The sequence below is a fragment of the Taeniopygia guttata genome, chromosome 3 (assembly GCF_048771995.1).
Source record: "Taeniopygia guttata chromosome 3, bTaeGut7.mat, whole genome shotgun sequence".
In the NCBI taxonomy this organism is placed as follows: Eukaryota; Metazoa; Chordata; class Aves; order Passeriformes; family Estrildidae; genus Taeniopygia; species Taeniopygia guttata.
Window position 1 is genome coordinate 114,178,659 of NC_133027.1, and position 21,196 is coordinate 114,199,854.

At 39.3% G+C, this 21,196-nt stretch overlaps 1 protein-coding gene across 15 annotated transcripts in view; it reads right to left on the reverse strand.

Moving 5' to 3' along the window:
* The window catches only part of EHBP1 (EH domain binding protein 1), a 199,395-nt gene that overhangs the window by 21,142 nt on the left and 157,057 nt on the right, over nt 1-21,196 (reverse strand). For 6 of the 15 annotated variants that reach the window (XM_072927669.1, XM_041714846.2, XM_041714844.2 and 3 more), the window contains 4 exons: nt 20,486-20,610; nt 17,711-17,849; nt 17,454-17,560; nt 14,711-14,834 (listed from right to left, as the gene is read on the reverse strand). In XM_072927669.1, coding sequence (XP_072783770.1) covers nt 14,711-14,834; nt 17,454-17,560; nt 17,711-17,849; nt 20,486-20,610 — 495 coding nt within the window. Of the gene's footprint in view, nt 1-14,710; nt 14,835-17,453; nt 17,561-17,710; nt 17,853-20,485; nt 20,614-21,196 lie in introns of all 15 variants that reach the window. The other 9 variants (XM_012572197.5, XM_041714845.2, XM_072927665.1 and 6 more) reach the window with 3 other exon arrangements.

Consider the following 21,196-nt stretch of genomic DNA (forward strand, 5'->3'; position numbering starts at 1 on the left):
CTATTTCAGAGCCTCTTGAAGGAAAGATGGGTTTATGCTCCAGAATTATGTAAATAATGAATTACCTCTTAGAAGACCTATAGAAGTTATTTCTCTGGTCATTTTATTTTTTAAACATAAGGCTCACTTTGAAGGGCTAAAAGGGCTACATTAATGCTGCTATTCGACATGAACGTTTCCAAGTTGCAATGAAATGGATAAAGGTCTTTTTGGATGAATTTATCTGCTAAATCCTTGTGCTTGCCCTCCTATCTCGGATGATGACCCAAAAGAATGTCAACAGCTCATTTCCCAGAGAGCTGGGAAGAGTCACTACACAAGCCATAATCTGCACGTTCTCAAAGAACCGTTTCAAACATTACATTTCACAAGCTGTTTAAAGAGATTTTTTTTCACCCCTCTCATCTTCACTCTCCTACCAATACTTTGGACATCAGTGCCTTGGAAATGAGTGCTTGAACAAAGTTGAAATGTGACTTTTTACGTATTCTGTTGGTGGGTCGGGCATACACGCACTGTGCAACATGTGAGTGCCCAAGGGTTCCCACGTTTCCCATCCACATCACCAAATTCCAGCCATGCTGTCATAGGGATAAGGCTAAAAATGTATCAAGTGACCCCTAATTTACCCATTGGATTTTTTTTTCTTTTAATATAATGTGTGCCAGGCTGCCAAATTACAAACATCCTTTTAGCAGGAAAGAATAAAAGCCATCTTGGAAGGAGATAAAATGGATCTAGGTTTGGAATACAGTAAATTTCACAATGGAGTGCAGACTCAAGATATCTTCACTTATGAAGGGGGAAAGGAAAAATATTGAGGGAAAGATCTGCTTTATAGAAAACCTTCAAAATTCCTTCTTTTTGTTATGCATTTGGACAGCATCATTATCTCTACAGTCAAAACAGCCTGAGAGCTGCAGGCAGCCTCTGCTGAGCAAGAAAAGCAAATGGTCAGACCAAAGAGGTCTTTAAAAAACAAACAAAAAAGAAGTACAAGAAGGTAACTGCCTGAAAACAGAAAGCTCTGAGATTCCCATGTGGGTTGATAGATCTAAATTTTTCCATCATATTTATAATCTAATTTCACTCTATGCCTCTTATTTCACTCGTGTGAAATACAAGAAATTTCATCACAGGAGATGTTGCTACATTTCAGCTACGTGAGGAACTATAATCCCTCCCCGAATAAAAACAACACCCTAACCCTCAGAATTAAGTAGCATTTTAATTCTTAACAAAAGGCAGAATTTCGTCAGCTCCGAGATGCTACCTTTATTTCAAATCTCCATTTAAACATTTAAACCTTTTCACTTGGGTTTCAACTCCCAGCAGAGGCAAATAGCCTGAAGACTGTTATCTGCACGACAGTAAGGGCGACCAAATTATTTTCTATACTTTGCCATGTGCTTATAGCTGCAAAATTATTTATCTCCTTCACTGCATTCTACTACGAAAGTTTCCTCCAGAAGAATCGCTGGGACCAGCCATATCAAATTAGAGGGCAGTCAGGAGTGTCTAAGTCCAGCTTTAAAACAAATATCATAACAATTACTTAGCCATATGGAAAATAGGGTATGTCTTTGCTGAAAGCTTTTATATATTTTCTATCTCAAATTTCAACTTCATTAGAAACTACTTCTGACTAGCAAGCTGCAAGATTGCTGAATATCTAACTGTTAACCCACCATGAAGAGACTCTTTTGAATGGCAGAACTTTTCCAAGATGCAAATGAACAATAATCTAATTTTTAGAGTAAATTAACTGAAGGATTCGTTTTAATGTGTTTCGAAGTCTCCAGAATGAAGTGGCAGTGGCAGGCTCTGCAGTGCACACACATATGTGCACTCATGCTCATGTACATAGACTGACACCCCCACTACACCCAGCTTCCATCCTCAGGAGAACCCACATTGTATTTATGTTTAGGTTCTTATGACTTAAAGGCCAGATGTTTCACAAATGACCAACAATTGGAGGTTAGAATAAATTAATGACTGATTTCTGAGCTTTGATGGAATTAAGCATACTTCTTTTCTCAATGTGCCATGTGAATGTTTGCCTGTTCAACTTTTTTTTTCTTTTTTTTTTCTTTTTTTTTTCTTTTTTTTTTTTTTTTGACAAGTGAGGCCACCCGGCAGAAAACAACTGATGCAAAACCCAGGAGTAATCCCTCTGTTTAGTTCAACACTGTGGTTAGCCTTAACACTGCCTCTATTATCCAATGGATTTAGAGAAACTTTCATTTATTTGTTGGCCTCAGTCTTCCAACTTCGTTGCCTTCTTTAAAGGACCCAAGACCCATTCCTATGTAAATACATTTGCATAGGGCCACAATGAAACTTTCTGGGGCTGGGATTAAACTTGCAGAACTAGATAGCTGTGCTGTGCATATTTGTGATCTTCATGTAAGTACTTTCCCAAATACATATGAGTGAATGAAGCCATGTCCACTCTGGCTACAGGAATGCCTGGAGTTTAAATAAATGCCCCATCAAAAAGGACAGAGCAAAGCCCCAAAGGCTGAAGCGACACTGAATGTGCAAGTACAATATATGTAAAATGAACAAAAAGCCCTTCTCAATTAGGAGCTGCTAAAATCAGCACACTGCTTGCTGCAAAATGTCCTCTTCTCTCCCAGCCTGTTCTGGTAGGACAACAGCATCCCTGGGGTAAAAGTGATGATTCACAACAAATTGTTTCTCCCCCCTTTTTTTTTTTTTCTTGCTGCCTCTGTTTATACAGAGTACCTAGGGTATATTGTATTATTATAAACTGTACTCAATACAGCCTTCTTCCAGCCAAGGCAAATATAAAGCTTTGCATCCAGCAAGTCTATTAGGAAACAGCACCTGGATTAATCCCTGCAATTACCACCCTCAAAAAATGCTAGTGGACACTCCATGCAGCTTTGCCATTCCCACAGACAAAGTGCCAATACCTTAAAGGTTTATGTTCTGTAAGAGAGGCTCGCTGGACCTAATGCACAACTGAGGAGTGGTTTTGTAATTTCACTGGCTCTGATGACTGTGGGCCAGGAATTGCAACTGAATATATCCTTTTGGTATGCATTTAAGGAGGTAACACCTCCTTCCAGGGCTTACCAAACACAGCTATGTAATTCCTTGTTTTGCTGCGCATTTTGTTCTTATCTAGCCTACAAAGCTTTGTATACCTAACTTTAAAAAATTATTGCTATAGCATCATTAAAGTACACAACCACAATGATTAAAAAAAAAGGAAACCAACCATATCAAACTTAATCACATGCAAAAATACACTAGCTACTAGAAAATGACTGCCATAACCAGCAGGATGTCAATGAAGACACTGTCACAAATCACAACCCAATTCTGATTTACACTGCATTTTCCTCATTCCCGACTGTATGGTGAACCTCTGCTGCCCCACGTAAATACCATATACAAACCCAATTTCTCTAGTTGGACTAAGCACATCAATACAAAAGCAAATGAACTACCAAAGTGCCCTAATTAACAATTTTGCAAGTGAATGCAGACATCAGTGCCACACTGCAGCCATTAAAGTCTATCCCTTGCCATATCTGTTTCTGTTAACATTTCAATAGACCAATTAAATGACCTTTCCCCCCTCAAACTCAATTAAGCTATTTGAACATCAATTGATAACTTACCATGTATTTATGCAAAATGTGCAAGCAAGAGATTCATTTTTTTCAATCCTAATGATGTTTTGAAGAAGAGAAAACTATCTAAACTATCCTGTCCTGGTATTCCATGGAGAGGGGGCCAGGGGTGGGACTGCCTCCCAGGGGAGCCCGGTGGGCAGGGTGGCATTGTGGCAGCAGTTTGGAGAAAGCAGGTGTGAGGCAGATATTCTTCTTCCCTGCCATTTGGTGCCTACCAGGCAGCTGTCTTGGGAGGCCAAAAGAAAGCAGAGACAGCCATCTCTTTCAGCTTGTTGGAGTATCACGTCCTGGGTCACAGCCAGCACGCTGGTAGGTGCCACAGGGTCACATCAGCCAACTTGTGGATATCCAGAATTGTTTCTTTCCTCCTCTGGTTTTTTTTTTTCCACCCCTCTTTTTGTTTTTGTCTCCTCTCTGTGCAGTGGAAAGGGGTGCCCAGCACACCCCCACACCTTTGCAGCGTGCCAGGGGAGGTGTGACACTGGACTGGAGCCTGCACACCCCAGAGGTGGCTAAAAGAGGTGATTTGCTGACATTTGCATTCTCCCAAGGGGCTCCATACACTGTGGGTCTGTTTGTCACAAATTCAGGGGGCTCCAGCAGAAGGAGGTCAGTGTCTCCTGTTCAAGGGCTGGCGTTTGCCTCTCTGCACAGGTAAAGAGTTCCCCCCACAGTTGGTAGACAGGGACTGAAAGCCAGGGGATTTATTTAAAATAAAGCCACCCTAGTCTAGAAGAGATGTTGCTGGTGCTGCTGTAACTAATTTTAGGTGAGAAACACACATTTTTTGGCTTCCAGAATTAAAAGGACAATTACAGATCTTCCAGGAGAAATAAGAAATGAGAATTTGTGTAGCACATTCAGAAAAAAAGGTTTGCAAGTACCTATTGCCTCTCAGTAGACTTTAGATTAAAAAAAAAAATCCTCTAATTTTAAACTCAGAAGAAATCAAGCAGAAAACACAGACACAGAAGGGAGGAAGTTATAAATTGTTTAGCCTTCCTTATGTCTGGGAAAAAAAAAAGTTGTACCTGAGCAAATTAAAAAAAACCCAAAACAACAAAACACTAAGCCCCAAAGGTAATCTTTCTTAAATTAAAACAAAACAAAAAAAGTAAAAAGAAACCACTTTGAAGATGGGTAGGAGAGAAATTGAAGATCCAACTCTAACAATTCTATTTGAAGTTTTAGTTGAATCCCTTAAAAAAAAATTCTAGTGGCACCCTGGGATAGTTCAACAAAGGCCTGGTTTCTGGGAAAAAAAGCATTGTCCCTTTCAGAATGTTAATCTGGTATATCACTTGCTACTACACCCCAGCATGTACTTTTGCTCATATCAACAATTAAAAGAATACATTTATTAAATAGTCTTATCACCGGATAACTTGTAATTCATGCTAACTAGATAACCAAAGTAAATTTTATTTAAATTCTCATTTCTTTGTGAAACTTTGTAGATGGTGCATATCTCATGATTAACGGACAACGTCTAAAGCATCCCGTCCTCTAATCTTCCTAAAATCCCTTTTCATCCGATTGTTTAAGACTGCTTGAAAGGCTAACACCAAGTCTAAGACTACTGCACATTTGGGGGAGGGGAGCCTCTGTAGGTTAGCTAATTAAACTGTTTGTCTTCTGAAACATTTAACTGGCTTTAGAGATTATTCTAATTAAGAATGATGTTAGATGTATTTTTTAATGTAGCTATTAAAATTAATCATAATCCAGCAATCTCATGTGCTGAACTATGTAAATAGAGATGTGCTTGAAATCCTGCTGCAGTTTCTTTATTTGGGAGTTGATCATTATGGATTCTACAAAGCACACATTTTTTCAGCATCAACCTAATTTTTATTAAGAATGTCTTGTGAAACTCTAACTTTTACTCCGTATTTATGAAAGGTAAACAACTGACCTCAGCAGAGGCTGCACTGTTTCCCCAGCAGTACAGCTACGAGGGGGGACAGGAGCTCTCATTCATACTGTACATCTTTTTCTTTCTACTTTGCAGACCGTGTATTCAATTGAAGTGAAGGAAACCCATTAATTTTGGAAGGTCTGCAACTTGGCAATCGCAACTTCTCGTGCTTTTCTTTACTAGACATACAGCAGAGCTCTCACAAATATTGCTGGCAAGAAATTTTAAAAAACAGACCACATAAAAAAGTTGGCATCCAAACAGAAAGAACGGCTGGGGCTAGAAGCCAATATGTAAATTGGTTAGTTAAAAAAAAAAATCTAGTATGATTTTCTCCTTAAATAATTAAGAAAACAAAACCAAAACAACAGAGAGAAACAAATGAATTATGACTGCAGTACACACAACAGGCAGCCTCTATCAGAACTCAGAAGGGTATTATACTCTAAACACTTTTTCTTCCCTTACTGCTGAAAGATTAATACTGGTTATCCCATTAAAGTTGGTAAAATGCCATTCTTGTGTCTTAAAGCTCTAGCATTGGAGGTCAAGAAGTGTATGCTGCTTCTTACAAGGCTAGTGTGGATGTAATCTTCCCAAAGTTACAATAATTAATGTTAAGCTTCTTTAGCAATACGTTTCTGAAAGAACTTGCCTGATAATATACTTAGAGCCTGGCTAGCTGTTTGTGTTTCTGAGCAAGAAATGTATTCTATGCTGCTCACGTACTTCAGCTTAAATCTTTAGTCAAACTAGGGTGATGATGAGCAGTGTGACTCCCAAGCAGAAATAATATTTAAATTCTCAAAGGTGAAACATTTTGGGTGTAGGGAAATCAGGGGCATGGATCCTACTTCCAAATATTTTTCCCCACTAACCCGTAGGAGATGTGTTCTGTGCAGCCATACAGAATATGGCTGTACAGGATACCCATCCCCTAGAAAAGCTGCCTGTACAGGTGCAATATATTTATTAGTAGTCAATCTACAGCAATTGCAAAAGAGCTGACACTGGAGGTCTGGTCTCAGCCCATACTTTGCTACTGAGTACAAAAGCTCTCCACCTGAAAGCATCCCCACACACTCCAGCTCGGTAGCTGTGCTTTATGAACAAAAACAGGGAGTGTAAGATTAGATCTCCTTCTGCTCTAAAACTGAGATCATTTCATTTATTTCAAGCGAGCTACCTCTGCTTCTCCCATCTCAGGATTTGGCCCTTTCTGTATACATTAACAGCCTGGGTTACAGCAGTATTTTTGAGTCATCCCACAAATAAAGGAAGATGAATTTTTCTGAACGCATGCACTCTGCTGCAGCATATTGAATACCACCTAGATGTTTTGCACTTCTGCTTGCTGCAAAACTTAATGGACAAACACATCTCCCAGGTTAAAAAACTAAAAGCCATTTCTGTGAGCACAGTTGGGAATGAGTGGCCCAGGGAAGCCAGAGCAGCAACACAGTCACCGAATGGAACAGAAAAATCTCATCCACATCTTTGTTTTCGCCTAATGCAGAAAAGAACCCTGATGATACATACATGTTTATCTATTTGCTTCCATTTTAAGCCCTCTGAATGCATGCTTTATCTCTGGGCATAACAGCTTGTTCTGGTAGAAGTTCTTTTTGTCTTTCTATGCAGATTTTAATGCAACAGCATAGGTAGAAAATTCACTCTTGAATGAGTTCACAAGGGAAAATTATGCAAAGAGGTTACTAATCAGTCAATGACCTATCCTTTGAGGCAATACAGTAGACACAGGAATATCCAAAACGAGTTACCCTTATGCATTATAATCACAAGCAATAGGCACAGATTCTGTTAACCTGACAGAGAGTTCATTCTTCATCATTCAAATAGGTGAGAGAAAGCAAAAAATAATTTTGAAAAAAAGCATCCTGAAGCACAAAGCAACTTAGTTTACTGGCAACTTGACACTGAGATGGTTCCAAAAACCAGTTTCACAGACACGAGCGTGCTTAACAATGGTGTCAGCCAGCCAGCCCTGAAGCTGTCCAAAGAACCAGCCAGATACTGCTGCTGCCCAAGGAAAAAATATATTCTAGACCTGGCTTCCAGATAATATAGCTGTAAGGCACAGGCTCACCACAGCTGCTGAGTGCGATGGAGATGAGGGAGATAGAGGGAAGCTCTGCTCCTGACACAACAGCCCAGGCTCTCAGCTACCTGATGGTCAGCCAGCACCTTCTGTCTCCCCTTTTTTCCCTGCATGTACTCTGACAGAAAGAAACTGTATTTTATGCCTCAAAATCTACACGGCCAAACAAGCAGAAAGCTGTGTTATTTCTTGTTATCTGATGCTAGACAACTTGCATGGTTTAATTAAATATGTACTCAGAGACTGTAACATACCATTATATATGTGCCCTGGACTGCTATTAAAACAAAACACAGCACACATGTCCACACACTGCTGCGTGTACTATATACATGCTATCACTTAAAAACCTTTTGCATATGTCCATTTTATTTTACACATTTAAAAGGAAGAACATTTCTCCTGGGACCCAAGTTTTAGTGCCATAAGATTGGCAAAAGCCAAAGAACAGTACAAAATATTACAACAAAAAGACTGAATACAGATCTCATCTCAGGATGAGATTTAATATGAGAAGTGAAAATTTCATTCTGTTACAAGAGCCTAAATCAACTATTTCAACTCTCTTTTTGTGCCTGTACTTTTTCAGCTAAACATTTCTCCTTTTCTATGAAATTCAAATGTTTCCCTCTTACAAAACTCAGTCCTTTATATCTTCAAAGCTGTGTAAAATGCTAACTAATTAATACATGTGACTTTCCTTTCACATGTGACAACAAAGCGTATGCTGCTTTTTTGATTGGTAAGAGTTAATTTGCAGTGACACAACATATGTGTTTACAGGTTTTCTAATGTTTGTTGTTTGGTTCACTGTGTAATTAGTCCTACTGACAAGGAAGCTTATGCACTGAAAAAGGAGGGGTGAAATAGTGGCTGGGAGATGGTAATTCAGCCCCATTTTGAGAACATGAAGTGTTGAAATCGGGTGCAAGTTGAAGAAAAATAAACAACACCCCAAACTCAGAAGATAAAACGTGTGAAAGCCTCTCAAGCCACAATAATTGCCATGAAAAAGGCAGAACTTGTCAAGATGCACCCTTCAGGACTAGCTACACCAAGAGGAACCACCAAGGTGTATTATGCCACAGCAGTGGTGAGTGTCAGCAGACGTTAACTCTCATTTTTCAGATCTCATTAAGAACACCATATGCTTTTGGGCAGGGTCAGCACAGATAGACTGCAAGATCCCAGTGGCTGGATTGTCACCACAGAGCAATAGCACAGACCCAAAATAACTACAGTTTTGTAACATCAGAGTTGCACTAAGCACAGCAGCAGCACAGAAATAGCAATCAGGGTGAATGATGGGCCAGTGGAGAATGCAAATGATTAAGAGAAAACCCCTTTACTGTTTAAGATGCACCCTGAGAACAGTAACTATGAGATACCTGTCCATATATAGAGCTTATATATATAAGCTCTGTGCAAGATTTCACGATACCGCGTTAAGCTAACGTGGCTAATGAACGAAAACAAACTTGACAAAAATAAACCCACGAGGACAGTTTAAAACAATAGATTAAACCACCTGCATTATTTCCTGTGCAATTAAACTCCAGAATTAGTACAAAGTAGGAAAAACACCAAAATGGTGATAGCATCGCTTATCTGGCTCTCTGGTGAATCACGTTTGCAGCCACCCCCACCGCACATTAACTCTTTGCACCGTGGGTACGTACAACTCTGAAATCTAAAATTAGTTGCTTTTGAAGGACACTGAGCTCCCTCTGGTGAAGGCATAACAAGTTTATTAAGTAAGCACCACCTCTGGAAGTATAATCCCCTCTGGCTTCTTCCATGGAGTTTATTGGTTCAGTTTTCCTAACCATGAGCATCATTAGGGCAATGCAGTAATTAAGAGTTGTTAGAAAGTGAATTCTCAAACTGCAGATTAGAAAATTAAACTATTTCCTGATTACATATTAATGGAGCACAACAATAGCAGTTGCCATAAGCTTGGAAGGCAACCAAGGGATAAATCTGTGTACTTAATTACCATAAACAATGGCTGCATAGAAATGAAGTTTTATGCACATTCCCTTCTGTAATATGTCTGATATCAGTACACACTTGACAATTCTTGTTCAATTATCTCTATTATTTAATGCGCTGTGAACGGCTCTGTGTAAATAAAATTAACCACCCCAATTACTTTGAATTCATCTAGGGACAACGTAATAAAAAATGTGAAGAATTCTGTATGCCTATTAATCTAAAACATTACAGAAGCTTTCACCAGATTTTCTTGTCTATATTTATTTTGTCTACATTTATTTTAGTGCACTGCTAATTCAATTACATTTACCATCAGTGGTCAATCAGCAGCAGCAGAGGGTTTTTTCTAAATTTCATTAATCCTTGTACAGTACCACAAACATACTCATCCATTAGTAAGGTACAGGATCTCGCATTGAAAACACAAATATGCTTCTACTTGAATTTGGGAGCCTGAAGTTAATCAGAAAAACAATTAAAAACACTTCATACCCTGTGGCCAGATAACAAAATATCTGATAGCTACAATATTTTTTTTTCAAATACTTGTTTATGCAATTAGTGAAGAAACAGTGTCTGAAAAAGAGGTAAATTTCAGATTAGAGATTTGTAAACCAGCATTCTTTGACTTTGATTTTAACTGCGCTATGTGATAATTCTGCATTTTAATTGGCATTTGGATATCAAGATGATGGACACCTTAAAATGCAATGATGGAAGAATTTGCAGTGGAGGAAGACACTGCCAGAAGCAGAGACAAAACTATTTTACCCATAGCAGGTCAGGCACAACATGGGTAAATACAATCCTGAGGAGAGCAAGATAATCCTACCTCTGTCATCATTTAGTTTCAAGCCATTATAACAGAGGAAGAAGAAAAATCAATGATATTAGATCATCATTTTTATATCATCCAACTCATTTCTCTTACTTGAACATCTGGGCTGCCTTCTCTCTAAAAACTTGTACCCAGCAAGGTGTTTGTGGTGCTGTGCTTCATAGGGCGGATCTTGCAAAATTTAAGATATAAACTCTTACCTATATCCCAACAGCAATAGCAAAGGTGCCATGAAGTTATTCCAGGGAGCTCAGGGCACTGAAGCCCTGATTCCCCTCACAGCTTTCCAGTGGAGCAGCAACCACACTGCACTGGAACAGGGTGAGGTGACATTTTCATTACAAGTGCAAAGACTGGGGACTGAGGTTACGCCACCACTGACATAAATTACTGCATATTAATAAAAGTGTGACTGCTCAGATTCAAATGGAAATCAGCAACCCAGGAATTTTAATAACTTTTATTTTTTCACACATCTTAGGAAAGTGTTTCTAGTCAAATCATGAGCAGCTGGCACCGGAAATGCAAAGCTTCAGCCAGTTCCAAACTCTGTGCCTAGCTGATGAACTTTGGAAGTATCAGCTCCCTTCTGGCCAAGGGCCAGAAACTTGTCTTCCCCAGCCAAAAAAAGCTCCCTAGCAGAGCAGGAAAATGGCAATCCCTGTGCAGATAAGGACCTGGGCTGTCTTCCTCCAGCCCCACTTCCATTAGATCCTTCCTTCTGGAGGGCAGCAGCTCCAAGGGCAGTGGTGGAAGGATACTCTGCAACCCAGGGAATGGACTGGAGAGCAGCTGTGTCAAGGACTCCTCTGTCCCTGTCCATGCCAGAAAGGGAGTGGGGCATTGGGAACCTCCAGGTTCCACCTCTCCCAGCTACCAACAGCCACTGCATCCCTACCAAAGCCAGGGTGGCATTTTCAACCTTTTATTTGCAATTCTAAGTGCTAGAAACCTTCTCTAAAATGTGAAATATCTAACAAAGTCAAACAATGCCATCAGCTGGGACCTAACCAAGAATATATCTTATTTATACTTATTTGCTTCACTTTTGATGAAACCATAGGATTTCTTCCACATTTATCAAGGCCTGCAGTGTCCAAGGATTAGTCACTATATCTTTCTGGTCTTATCACCAGCCCATAGTAAGGAAATTCACACCAAGATAGGTGGAACACTAAAACAAATGTTTTGATACATGGGAAGAGGATACAAAAATCTTTTTCTGTGAAATTAATGTATGATTTGAAACGAATGATACAGAATAATGTTCAAGCTGCTGCCTGAAAAAATCCTTCCTGGCTAAGCAACAAAAAGGACTCTCGAACTCCTAAGGATAAAAAGCTGCCAGGTGGCAAAGAGTCTCCCCACTGGAAAAAGCACCCCCAGTTCTGTGCTGGAGAAGGATGAGAAGGAAGAGACAGTGCTTTCTTCCTGGTAAGTCTTAATAAAGAACCAGGCCAAGCACAGTGGAGAAGGAAAAGATGATCCAGTCCCCAGCAGACCATGCTCTACCTTCTTCTTGAATTTAATTTCAAGGCAAATGACTGAGTCATGATGGCAGTCCCTGAGTTGTGCTCCCACAATGATGGGGACTATGACCCTGCAAACAGTTGTTAGGATCATTCAGTGTAAGCCCTTCCTGACACAAATGTACAAACACGGTACCCTGCTTCAACTGCTGAGAAATAAGGTCAGCAGAGACCTTTCCTTGCCTGAGGTTCTCCAGTATTACAACCCCAAGCACTACAAAATTATGAAAGAAATGTGATTTTAAAAGAGTGCTAATTATTAAACCAATTCATTTGTGGTTCTTGTCCTTCGTGTTGAGTTTTCAGGATCTTTTCTCTACACATGCCCAAGTGTCTTCCTTGTTCCTAATGCCTGCATTTTCAGAAACCCCAAATATCAGAAGACTTGTCAGAACAACTCTGAGAGCTGGCAGCATTCCATATTTCTCATCTTTCTGCTGTATACTAACACCTAAGGGAGTTAAACCCCGAGATCATCATCAACAGCCCTTCAGGGCTTTTCCAGCTCCCATGCTGTGGTTACTTTCTTCCATCAGACTTGGCTTTACAGATGCCTTGGTGGCCCTGGCAGGCAGGCAGGTCATATGGTGCTGCCTCATCATTTTTGTTTCCAGGTCCCTCCCTCAGTCAGGCACTGAGGCAAAGATGCCCAACCTCTGCCAGGAGAGGCTGGGATGAAGAAGATGGGCACGAGCTCTGATCCCTCTGCTTGAGGAATGACTTCCCTTTGGGAGGTAAGGAAAAAACCAAGTGCCACCCTGACAAGGAGAGCCACTAATGAGATGAGATACAGCAGATCCTCTGAAGGCTCTCTGGTAAGGTGTGAACCACTGCTAGAGAAATTTGAGAACCCCTGCTTTCAAGGCTATTAAGTTAACTATAGATTAAAAACTCCGGTTTTGACATGTTTTCTCCTAAATTGCATTTTTTAGCTGAGAACACAAATAGGATGCTTATAATTGACTTGTCAAATCAATTGCTTTAAATTAAATCTTGAATGCTCAGAAAATGTTAAAAGTAAAAGTAAATATTTTATTATGCCTGAACAACTTGTCCCCTTCTCCACTTTCCAAGAAGTGATGGATATTTATCAGTATTCTAGTTACAAGCCTCTAAACTACACTCTTACTTTCCAGCTGTGTGCTAGACTCCTGTGTTATGCAGGACACTTAGAAAAAAAATTAACCTCACCATGGTCTCATAGGAAGAACACAGCAACTTCTGTCATACTTCAAAATACAAGAAATTAAAATGAATAAGAAATCTCTTTTAAAATGGACAAAATGACATAAATAAGATGATAACATGGTTCTTAGAATTTTTAAAATACCCAAGTGCTATGCTGATAACTCCATGTGTATCTATAGGTAAAACCTGGAGTACATGTAAGACTTTTGAAATATTGTACTGGCTCTTTTGTGCAGAACATACATTTCACAAACACAAAAAAGTACACAAGAAAGTGCAGGACAATACATACACATTTTTTCTAGCTAAATAACTAAAGATCAAGATGTAATGCATTTGAAAAAGTACTTCAAAAGACCACAATAGGTAAAAGTCCTACTAAACAAGTATCTACTCAGCATGGAAATAGTTTCTGATTTGCATGTTTTTGTAAAATTAGTTTAAAAAATAAAAAAAACCTCAGCACGTGAGAAAGTAAATATGTTGAAAAAACCACCCTAATATTTGGATACAAGTGACAGACTCATTTCAAAATATTGAACTTTAACTAAAGCCAATTCATCTGTACTACAAAATGTAACACTGGATTCAAATTGTCTTTAAAACCTATTCTCTCAGTTAAAGACGGGCTTCAAGCTTATGACATCAGATATCCATATAACTTACAAAGACAATTTACCCACAAAGCAATCTGGACCAACTAACTTTTTTTCCCCTGGACAGGAAGAACATTTTTCGGACCTACAACACTATTTATTTTTGAAACACCAAAGCACCTTTTGTTTCCAATTGATATGGCTTAACCTCTCCATCTCTGATGACCACCAGCACTTAATACCCATCTAAAGTTCATCGTTGAAGTCACAACCATTGTGCCTTTAACAAAAAATTGCCCATATATTTTAATCCTTTCAATGGCACCTACAACACCAAGTATTACAGACTTTTAAAACCTGTCCTCCTGAAAATAAACAAATAAAATAATTGTGGAGCATCAGTAGCCAGATAGTATTCTTAAATTTCAGTGATCTAGTCAATGGAGCCTTCCTCCACGTACTGTGCTGTTTCATGCAGTACATGGCTTTAGCTGGCCAAATTTTTTTTCCCACTGAATCAGTAGAACAGTGAAGATCTTACTTTTTTTTTTTTTTTTTTTTTTTTTTTTTTAAGCAGTGGCATATCAATGAGGCACAGATGTGTATTCCAACTCTGCATGGATGAGCACACTGTTCAATAGTGCTGGCTCACACGGTATCAGGGCAAGTTATCACTTCCCATGAAGGCACTCTTATCACCAGGGCCCAGAGAGGTGGCTGCAAATCGCAGCCTTTTTATTTTCAAGGCAGTTTTGCTGAACATTCAGGCTTCAAAGATTCACACTTCCAAAACTCTATAAGAGTTTGTGAACGCTCAATTTGCCAAAACTGTTTACAGTGTAATTGGGCACCGTACCTGTGTCCATGAGATAGCGAAGGCGCTTCTCCACCAGCGCGGCACGGGTGTCAATTTGCTTTTGCTCATTCTCTAGTGCTGCCAATTCTCCTACAACATACTGACTGGTGTCTTTGAACCCTTTCTGTTAAAGAGAACAAACAAGAAGAAAAAACATCACTTGTAAGTTGCATTTTTCCTTTCCACAAACACTTAGTAAGGCACTTACCTAAACAACCAAATATCATGCTCACTACCAAAAAGCTAACACATTTCATAAACTTTACAATTTTGCCAAATGTCCTTATTTGTTTATTAAAATACCTTGGTTTTTTTTTTCTTTAGGGAACATTTGATTTTGCAGCTTTTTACTAGCTGGCAGCTATTTTGAAATTCCTGTAATTTACTTCTAAGCGCATAAAAGCTGCTGTAACAATGTTAATACAAATAAAGCACTATTTAACGTGCCATTTCTATTCCATTCAGGTCTGATTCACTTTTAAAATGTTAACTTTCGGGGCTAGAAAAACTAGCACAAGAGTATCCAATGGCAATTAAAAAGTGGGCTTTTAAGATTAAAACCAAACCATAAACAAGATCCTTGGCTTGTTTTGCTCCTCTGAACCAACTGCAGCACTGAGGGCCCCCAGCCTGGGCCATCCTGCCCCTCTGGGTTTTCCTGACTGAAGGAACTGGCCTGCCTAGAGGGTGATTTGTAAAAACACCACTCATTAACTACAATTTTTATCCTGGAAAGTGGTGACAAGGCTCTGGGCAGGCACTCAGGTGTGCAGGGACCAACCTGAGCTGTCCTGCCTCTGTGCCAAGCCCAGCTGGCCAGGAGGCAGCCCAGGGATGCCACAGTGACAAACCCTGCTGAACCCTACCAAGAGAGCTGTGGGAACACCCTACAAGCCAAGTCTGCCTCCTGCACCCTGCAACTCCCCAGCACTGCCCTGCACACCACCACGCAGATCTCAAGTGTTTCCAAAGCCCAAGCAAAGGCATTCAGCACCTCCAAGTTATTCTCATGTGGCTCAACAACTTTCAAACAGTGTTGTGGCTGTACACAATGCTAAAATGTAATTCCTGAAGCACGTTTTTGCATAAGTTAAGAAAAACATGTCACTTGTTTCCAAGTAACCTTCCATGAACTTTTTTCCTCCTACACCTGACCCAAAGCCTGGGTGAATGTTTTAAATAGGTAAAAAAGCCTTGACAAAATTATTTCATGTTTCATCTACACCATGTAAAGGAAAAAATCACTGTCCTTTATGAATAGAAAAATACACAGGCTTTTTTTTTTTTTGAGACTTATTTCCCTACTAGAGGCTAACTTGTTGCTGCATAAGGGTCTCAGATACTTTCACTGAGTGCTTTCAATTGTTTTTCTGTAAATGTGTCTGAAATAATCAATTCAATTTCATATTCAGGCAGCAGGCATAATAATCATATCAGCATGTTATTTCAAATAAAGACATGTTCAAAGTGAAAGTTAACAGCATGGCTGAGCTCCCAGGACCAGTAACGAGCAAAGAACTTTAAAATTTAGGACATCCAAATTTAAGGACATTAATCTGGTCCTTCTCTTCCTACACAATAGCCAACAGTAGCATCCCTAATGGAAAACCTTTTTCTACCTGTTGTATAGCCATAAAAACAGCAACAACAAAAATAAAACTCCCTGAGAGCATACCCAGAAGAAAGAAAAAAATTCAGTCTGGGGAGTTGAAGTGACAATATATTGCCTTTCATCAACTATAATTAATTGAAAATAATATGAAAACTTCCCTAATGTCAGCATGTATAATTGTTAACAATTGCTATTAGAAGATGAAAAGAAATGCTGTGTCAGGCTGTAATATCCCCAGAGTTCATGTGTATCATCTGCATATATAATGTGAACTCACTGTGCCAGACATTTTCAGCTCTGCAAAAGTACAACTGGGCTAAAAATAACTCCAGCTCGTAAAAAGTTCGATGTTTTGGTGTAGATATGACAGCAGTACAAAATTGCTACTCAGCTCCAGATTGCCTCAGCAAAAACGAGAAATGTGTTCAGATAAACTGTGGAGACCAACAAACAACCACCCTCAAAGGCTGTGTTGCGCTTTCAGACAAAAAAAATTCAGGTTAAAACTTGGTTCTTCCTGCTTCTGTCCCGCAGCTGTCCATCAAAACCAGCTTTCTCCCTGCGGTCTATCAAATATTTCCCTCACAAATCAATTTTACACATGATCAGCCCATACCCCTACTGAGCTGAACCTCCCCGTTAATTAAGTGAAGAAATTACCATATATATTATATTAATGCAAACATCATTCAGCTAGTAATTCACGGCTGATCTGGATAATGGAAAGGTTGAACACCCATTAACCCAAGCCAACAAAATGGGTTGGCTGAGAAATTCTAGCAGGTCTCATGTGACTCTTCCCTCTAACTGCAGCTCTGCGGTATCTGCTATTGTAATAATTAAAATCCTCCCGGTAGATCAATACTGGAATCTCTTTATGGGAAGTGCCCTGATGGAAATGTCTCAAGGAAGCTGGGGCTGTGGAACTCTGAAAAATTCATTTTTTTTATCTGACAATTATCACCACACTGCAGACTAATTCAACAGTGCACCCCTCTCACTCTGCTTTGAATGCACTGGAGATTGACATCTAAAAAACCCTAACATCTCATTTTAACAAATAAAGGCACTATTTCCACATACAGTTTGGAATTATCAGCAATCATGAAACCAGACAAAAAATTAATATACATTAAGCACTTCATCTTCTGATGGCTTCCTCTGAGTCTCAGCTATCGCAGCCTTCTCCTCATTTCCTCTCTTTGTATCTTCCTGTATTGATCTCTGCCTTTTCATCTCTTGAAAAAAGGGAAAAGACATGTAAAATTATTATAAAGCTTGATATTTATGTATTGAAATGTGGACTTACATTATCGGGTTTTCACATATTTATTGTTAAATATTATTAAATCATAAGATGGGAAAACAGGTTTTATATTTTCTCCTACCTGGTCTGCTCTCCACGTATTGACTGAAAGACTGGAGCTGAGTTTTCCTGACGGTCGAGTCCTTGCTGAACACAACGGGATTTCTAAACCGTTCTGCTGCTTTTTGTGATCGCTCAGCACGATGTTCCTCTGTTCCATTCTGCTGGGGAAAAACCAGACACACAACAGTTTCTTTTGTTTACAAGCGGGAAGACATTAATTTGAAAGGTACGTTTTTGTGAGGGGACAGGACACAGCTTTTACCAAGTGGATTTCACAACTTGGGCTGCGCTTTATATTGGATGGAAGTCTCAGCTGCGGGGAAAAAAGTAGAAGAGTGATTAACTTTTCCTTTTTTTTGTTTGGTTTAATATGTGGGGGCAACGACTGGCTTTTTGCTCTGTGGGCACCCTCCTGCAGAACTCTACTTCTTTACCAAGCAGACCATTCTTCATTGTGGCCGGCATTTGCCAGCGATGCCCATTTTAAACAAAAAATTGCTCCTCTGCACCTTTGCAGTGCCAAGCCCCGCGTGTGCTGCTGCCAAGTCGCGGCGTCTCTGCCCCCGAACACGATCTGTATCATTTTAAAGCGTGTTGCCTTCAGCCTCTCCCCCTGCCCGCCACAGAAATCTGTTGTTTTCTGTAGTCCCATAGACTTGTATGACAAGAAGAACTAGTTTCTAATTTTATGCCCATTGAGATAAACCACTAATGCTGGATGAAGTCTAAAAGGTAGGATTATAATGCTACCCCACTGAACTGCATTTCATCAGCTATAACTTTCCAAAGCCAGATTTGTAAGTAAGCCCTTTACAGCTAAGGAAACTACAATTATCTTTTCCAGGGCTTCCTATGTTAATACTGGTAACAAATTCAAATGATTCTATCAACACGAAATATCCCAGAAGACTGAACCACTGTGGTGTGTGGAAGCTGCAGATACCGAGGTGCTGTGTACCAAACAAATATTTCATTTTATACCTAATCTTTTATTATTTTTATTAAGTGTTTTGAAAGTAAATAGGGAAAGGCTAAGATGCATGACTAATAGCTAAGCCTGCTGAATGCTGAAACTGGTTATCAAAAGCTACCAAGACTTTGCCCTTCCTCTGCATTGAGACAATTGGTAATGAGGGAGTTCTCCAACGGCCTATTCTCTCGCCTCAAGGAGGCCGGGGATACACAATCCCCAAGGGAAGGTAACAGTTTATCCTTTTCCACAAACACAGAATGCCTCATTTAGAAACCTGTAAACTGCATTTTATTAAAAAACAAATCCACCTCAATGCCAAGAGCTCCATGAGAACAGATGGACACCATATATTCCTTGTAACGCCGCCTTTCAACCCTTCCTTAGAAAAGACGCACGCAGAGATAAACTGTTAAGTTGCACCTTTTTGTGGGAGTACCTTAAAAAAAAATCAACTCCTTCACAAATGCTTTTTATAAAGAGAAATACAATTTTTGTCAGGTTAGGTGATACCAAATTACCCCTGTGTGTCATTTCACAGAATTAAGGCTTAAACAAGTAACGCTTATACCTCTGGATGACTTTTCAGCTGCACTGGTCAGGTGGTTATATAAGATTTTGGTTAAATAAAAGGTGGTTTCTTGTTGTTAGTATAATAACCATCTGACAGCCTAAACTAGAGTCTTTACCAAAATAAACAAACATGGCTAATTTTTTAGGCCTGGCAACATGCTAAAATATCAGTGTGATTAGCTAGTAAATCCCATTTTAAGAAACCTTTTTATGACTGGGGACTTCTGCCACTTTACAAATGTATTCCTCTAAGCCCACTAATTCAGTTAGCCTTTTCAATCCATTGTATTATTCTTGGGCCAGCTTCATTTTGCATTAAATCCACTGCAGAAAGCTAAATTGAACGCAAAAATCAGACTTGATCCAGGCTTCCTTTTGTTCAAAGATAGAGACCGAAAGTCCTCTGCTGCTGCCACACACTTTCATCACCAATTTATAGGAACCGACAGTGTAAGGGAAAAGCAATGAAAGTCATTGTTTTGGGACTTCAAAGCATCTCTGTATCTGGGGAAGGAAATCCTTTCAGTCAGCAGTGCTCTCCCCACAGACTGCAGGTGGGTGAAAAGTTATACCCAACTGGAAGTGCCCCAGAGCCATAGGATATTAATGACATACAGGGACTATTTTTTTAAAAAAACAGAATAGCAAGAACACAAGGGGTCTAATTAAGAAAATTAAATAGAAAATTGATTGGTGGGCACTTTATGCTGAAGTGGTGAACATTAAGAATAGGCAAAGTGCCCATATACACCACAAACTCATGTCTGTTTTTCTCAGAAGCACTCATCAAGCACCCAAAGTATGTAAGCCTTTAAAGTGTGCCACAGCTTAATTTTAATGTAGGAAAAACAGAGGATCAGCACTGGGAGAGAAGCAAATCTCTGAGAGTGCAACCCCACTCCCATTCAGGTCAGTTAGTCCAGCTGCTGATTGCACCAGCAGCAGGATGGAGCCCGTGCTGCATTTCTGGTATCAGTAACAACCTGAGCAGGCAGAATTGAGAGAGCTTCTTATAGTGTTCTTCCAATGACAAGTACCAAGATTAAGGGAAAAAAAAAATAAAAAAGAAAATGTGTTGATCAATCAACAGAAAAAACCCCACTGCATTGCAAAGCTAACTGCACTGCCAGGAAGATTTTCTGTGTTTCTGATTCTGAAAGATTTGGTAAGAAATTATTTTCCTCCTCACAAAATACAAACCTTCGATCATAACACACAGGTACCAAAACAAAAGCATTAAGCAAAACTTACCTTAATGTCTTGCTCTGAGCTATCTGTTACAGTTTTCTGAGCAGCACTGGAGAGTGAATTTGCCACCTGTGGCTGAGCTTCTAGGAGCTTCTTCAGCTTCAAATCCACCAACTTACTGTTTTGTTCTGCTAAATATGCAAATACCACATACAACAGAGTGAGATGCATTTCAATGTAGACTCGCTACAACAATGTAGCAATTTAAAAGGTAGATTTAATTCACTTTGCTATCATTTTGAACTTAAAAAAAGAGAAGGAATTGTTTTTGTGATTGGGATTGGTACAGGTTTGTGTAACACAAAGATTTTTTTATTGGAAAACATACATGACACTCAGCTGAACAAGTAAACATGCTTGCAGACAGCAGATGAAAAATACAGAAAGCAGATAATGTTTAAAGTTACTCCCAATGGGTACATACCTATGCTTTGGTATAAAAACACACTTAAAAACCCATTTATTTAAAGATGATGATTTATCATATAATTTACTTACTGATAACCCCTCAAGTTTATGAACTACTAATTCATCCTAAGGCTTCTTGGCACAACTTCTCATAAAATTTCAGTATCAAAAAAAACTACTTTCTAGTAATAACTTACTATGATTCATAGAATATACTGAAACTGGGAGTCATAAAATGCTTCAGAACTGCACCAAAGGCACAGACTCGAAGTCTGCTGAAGCCCTCAAATTTTTAAATCTGTTTTA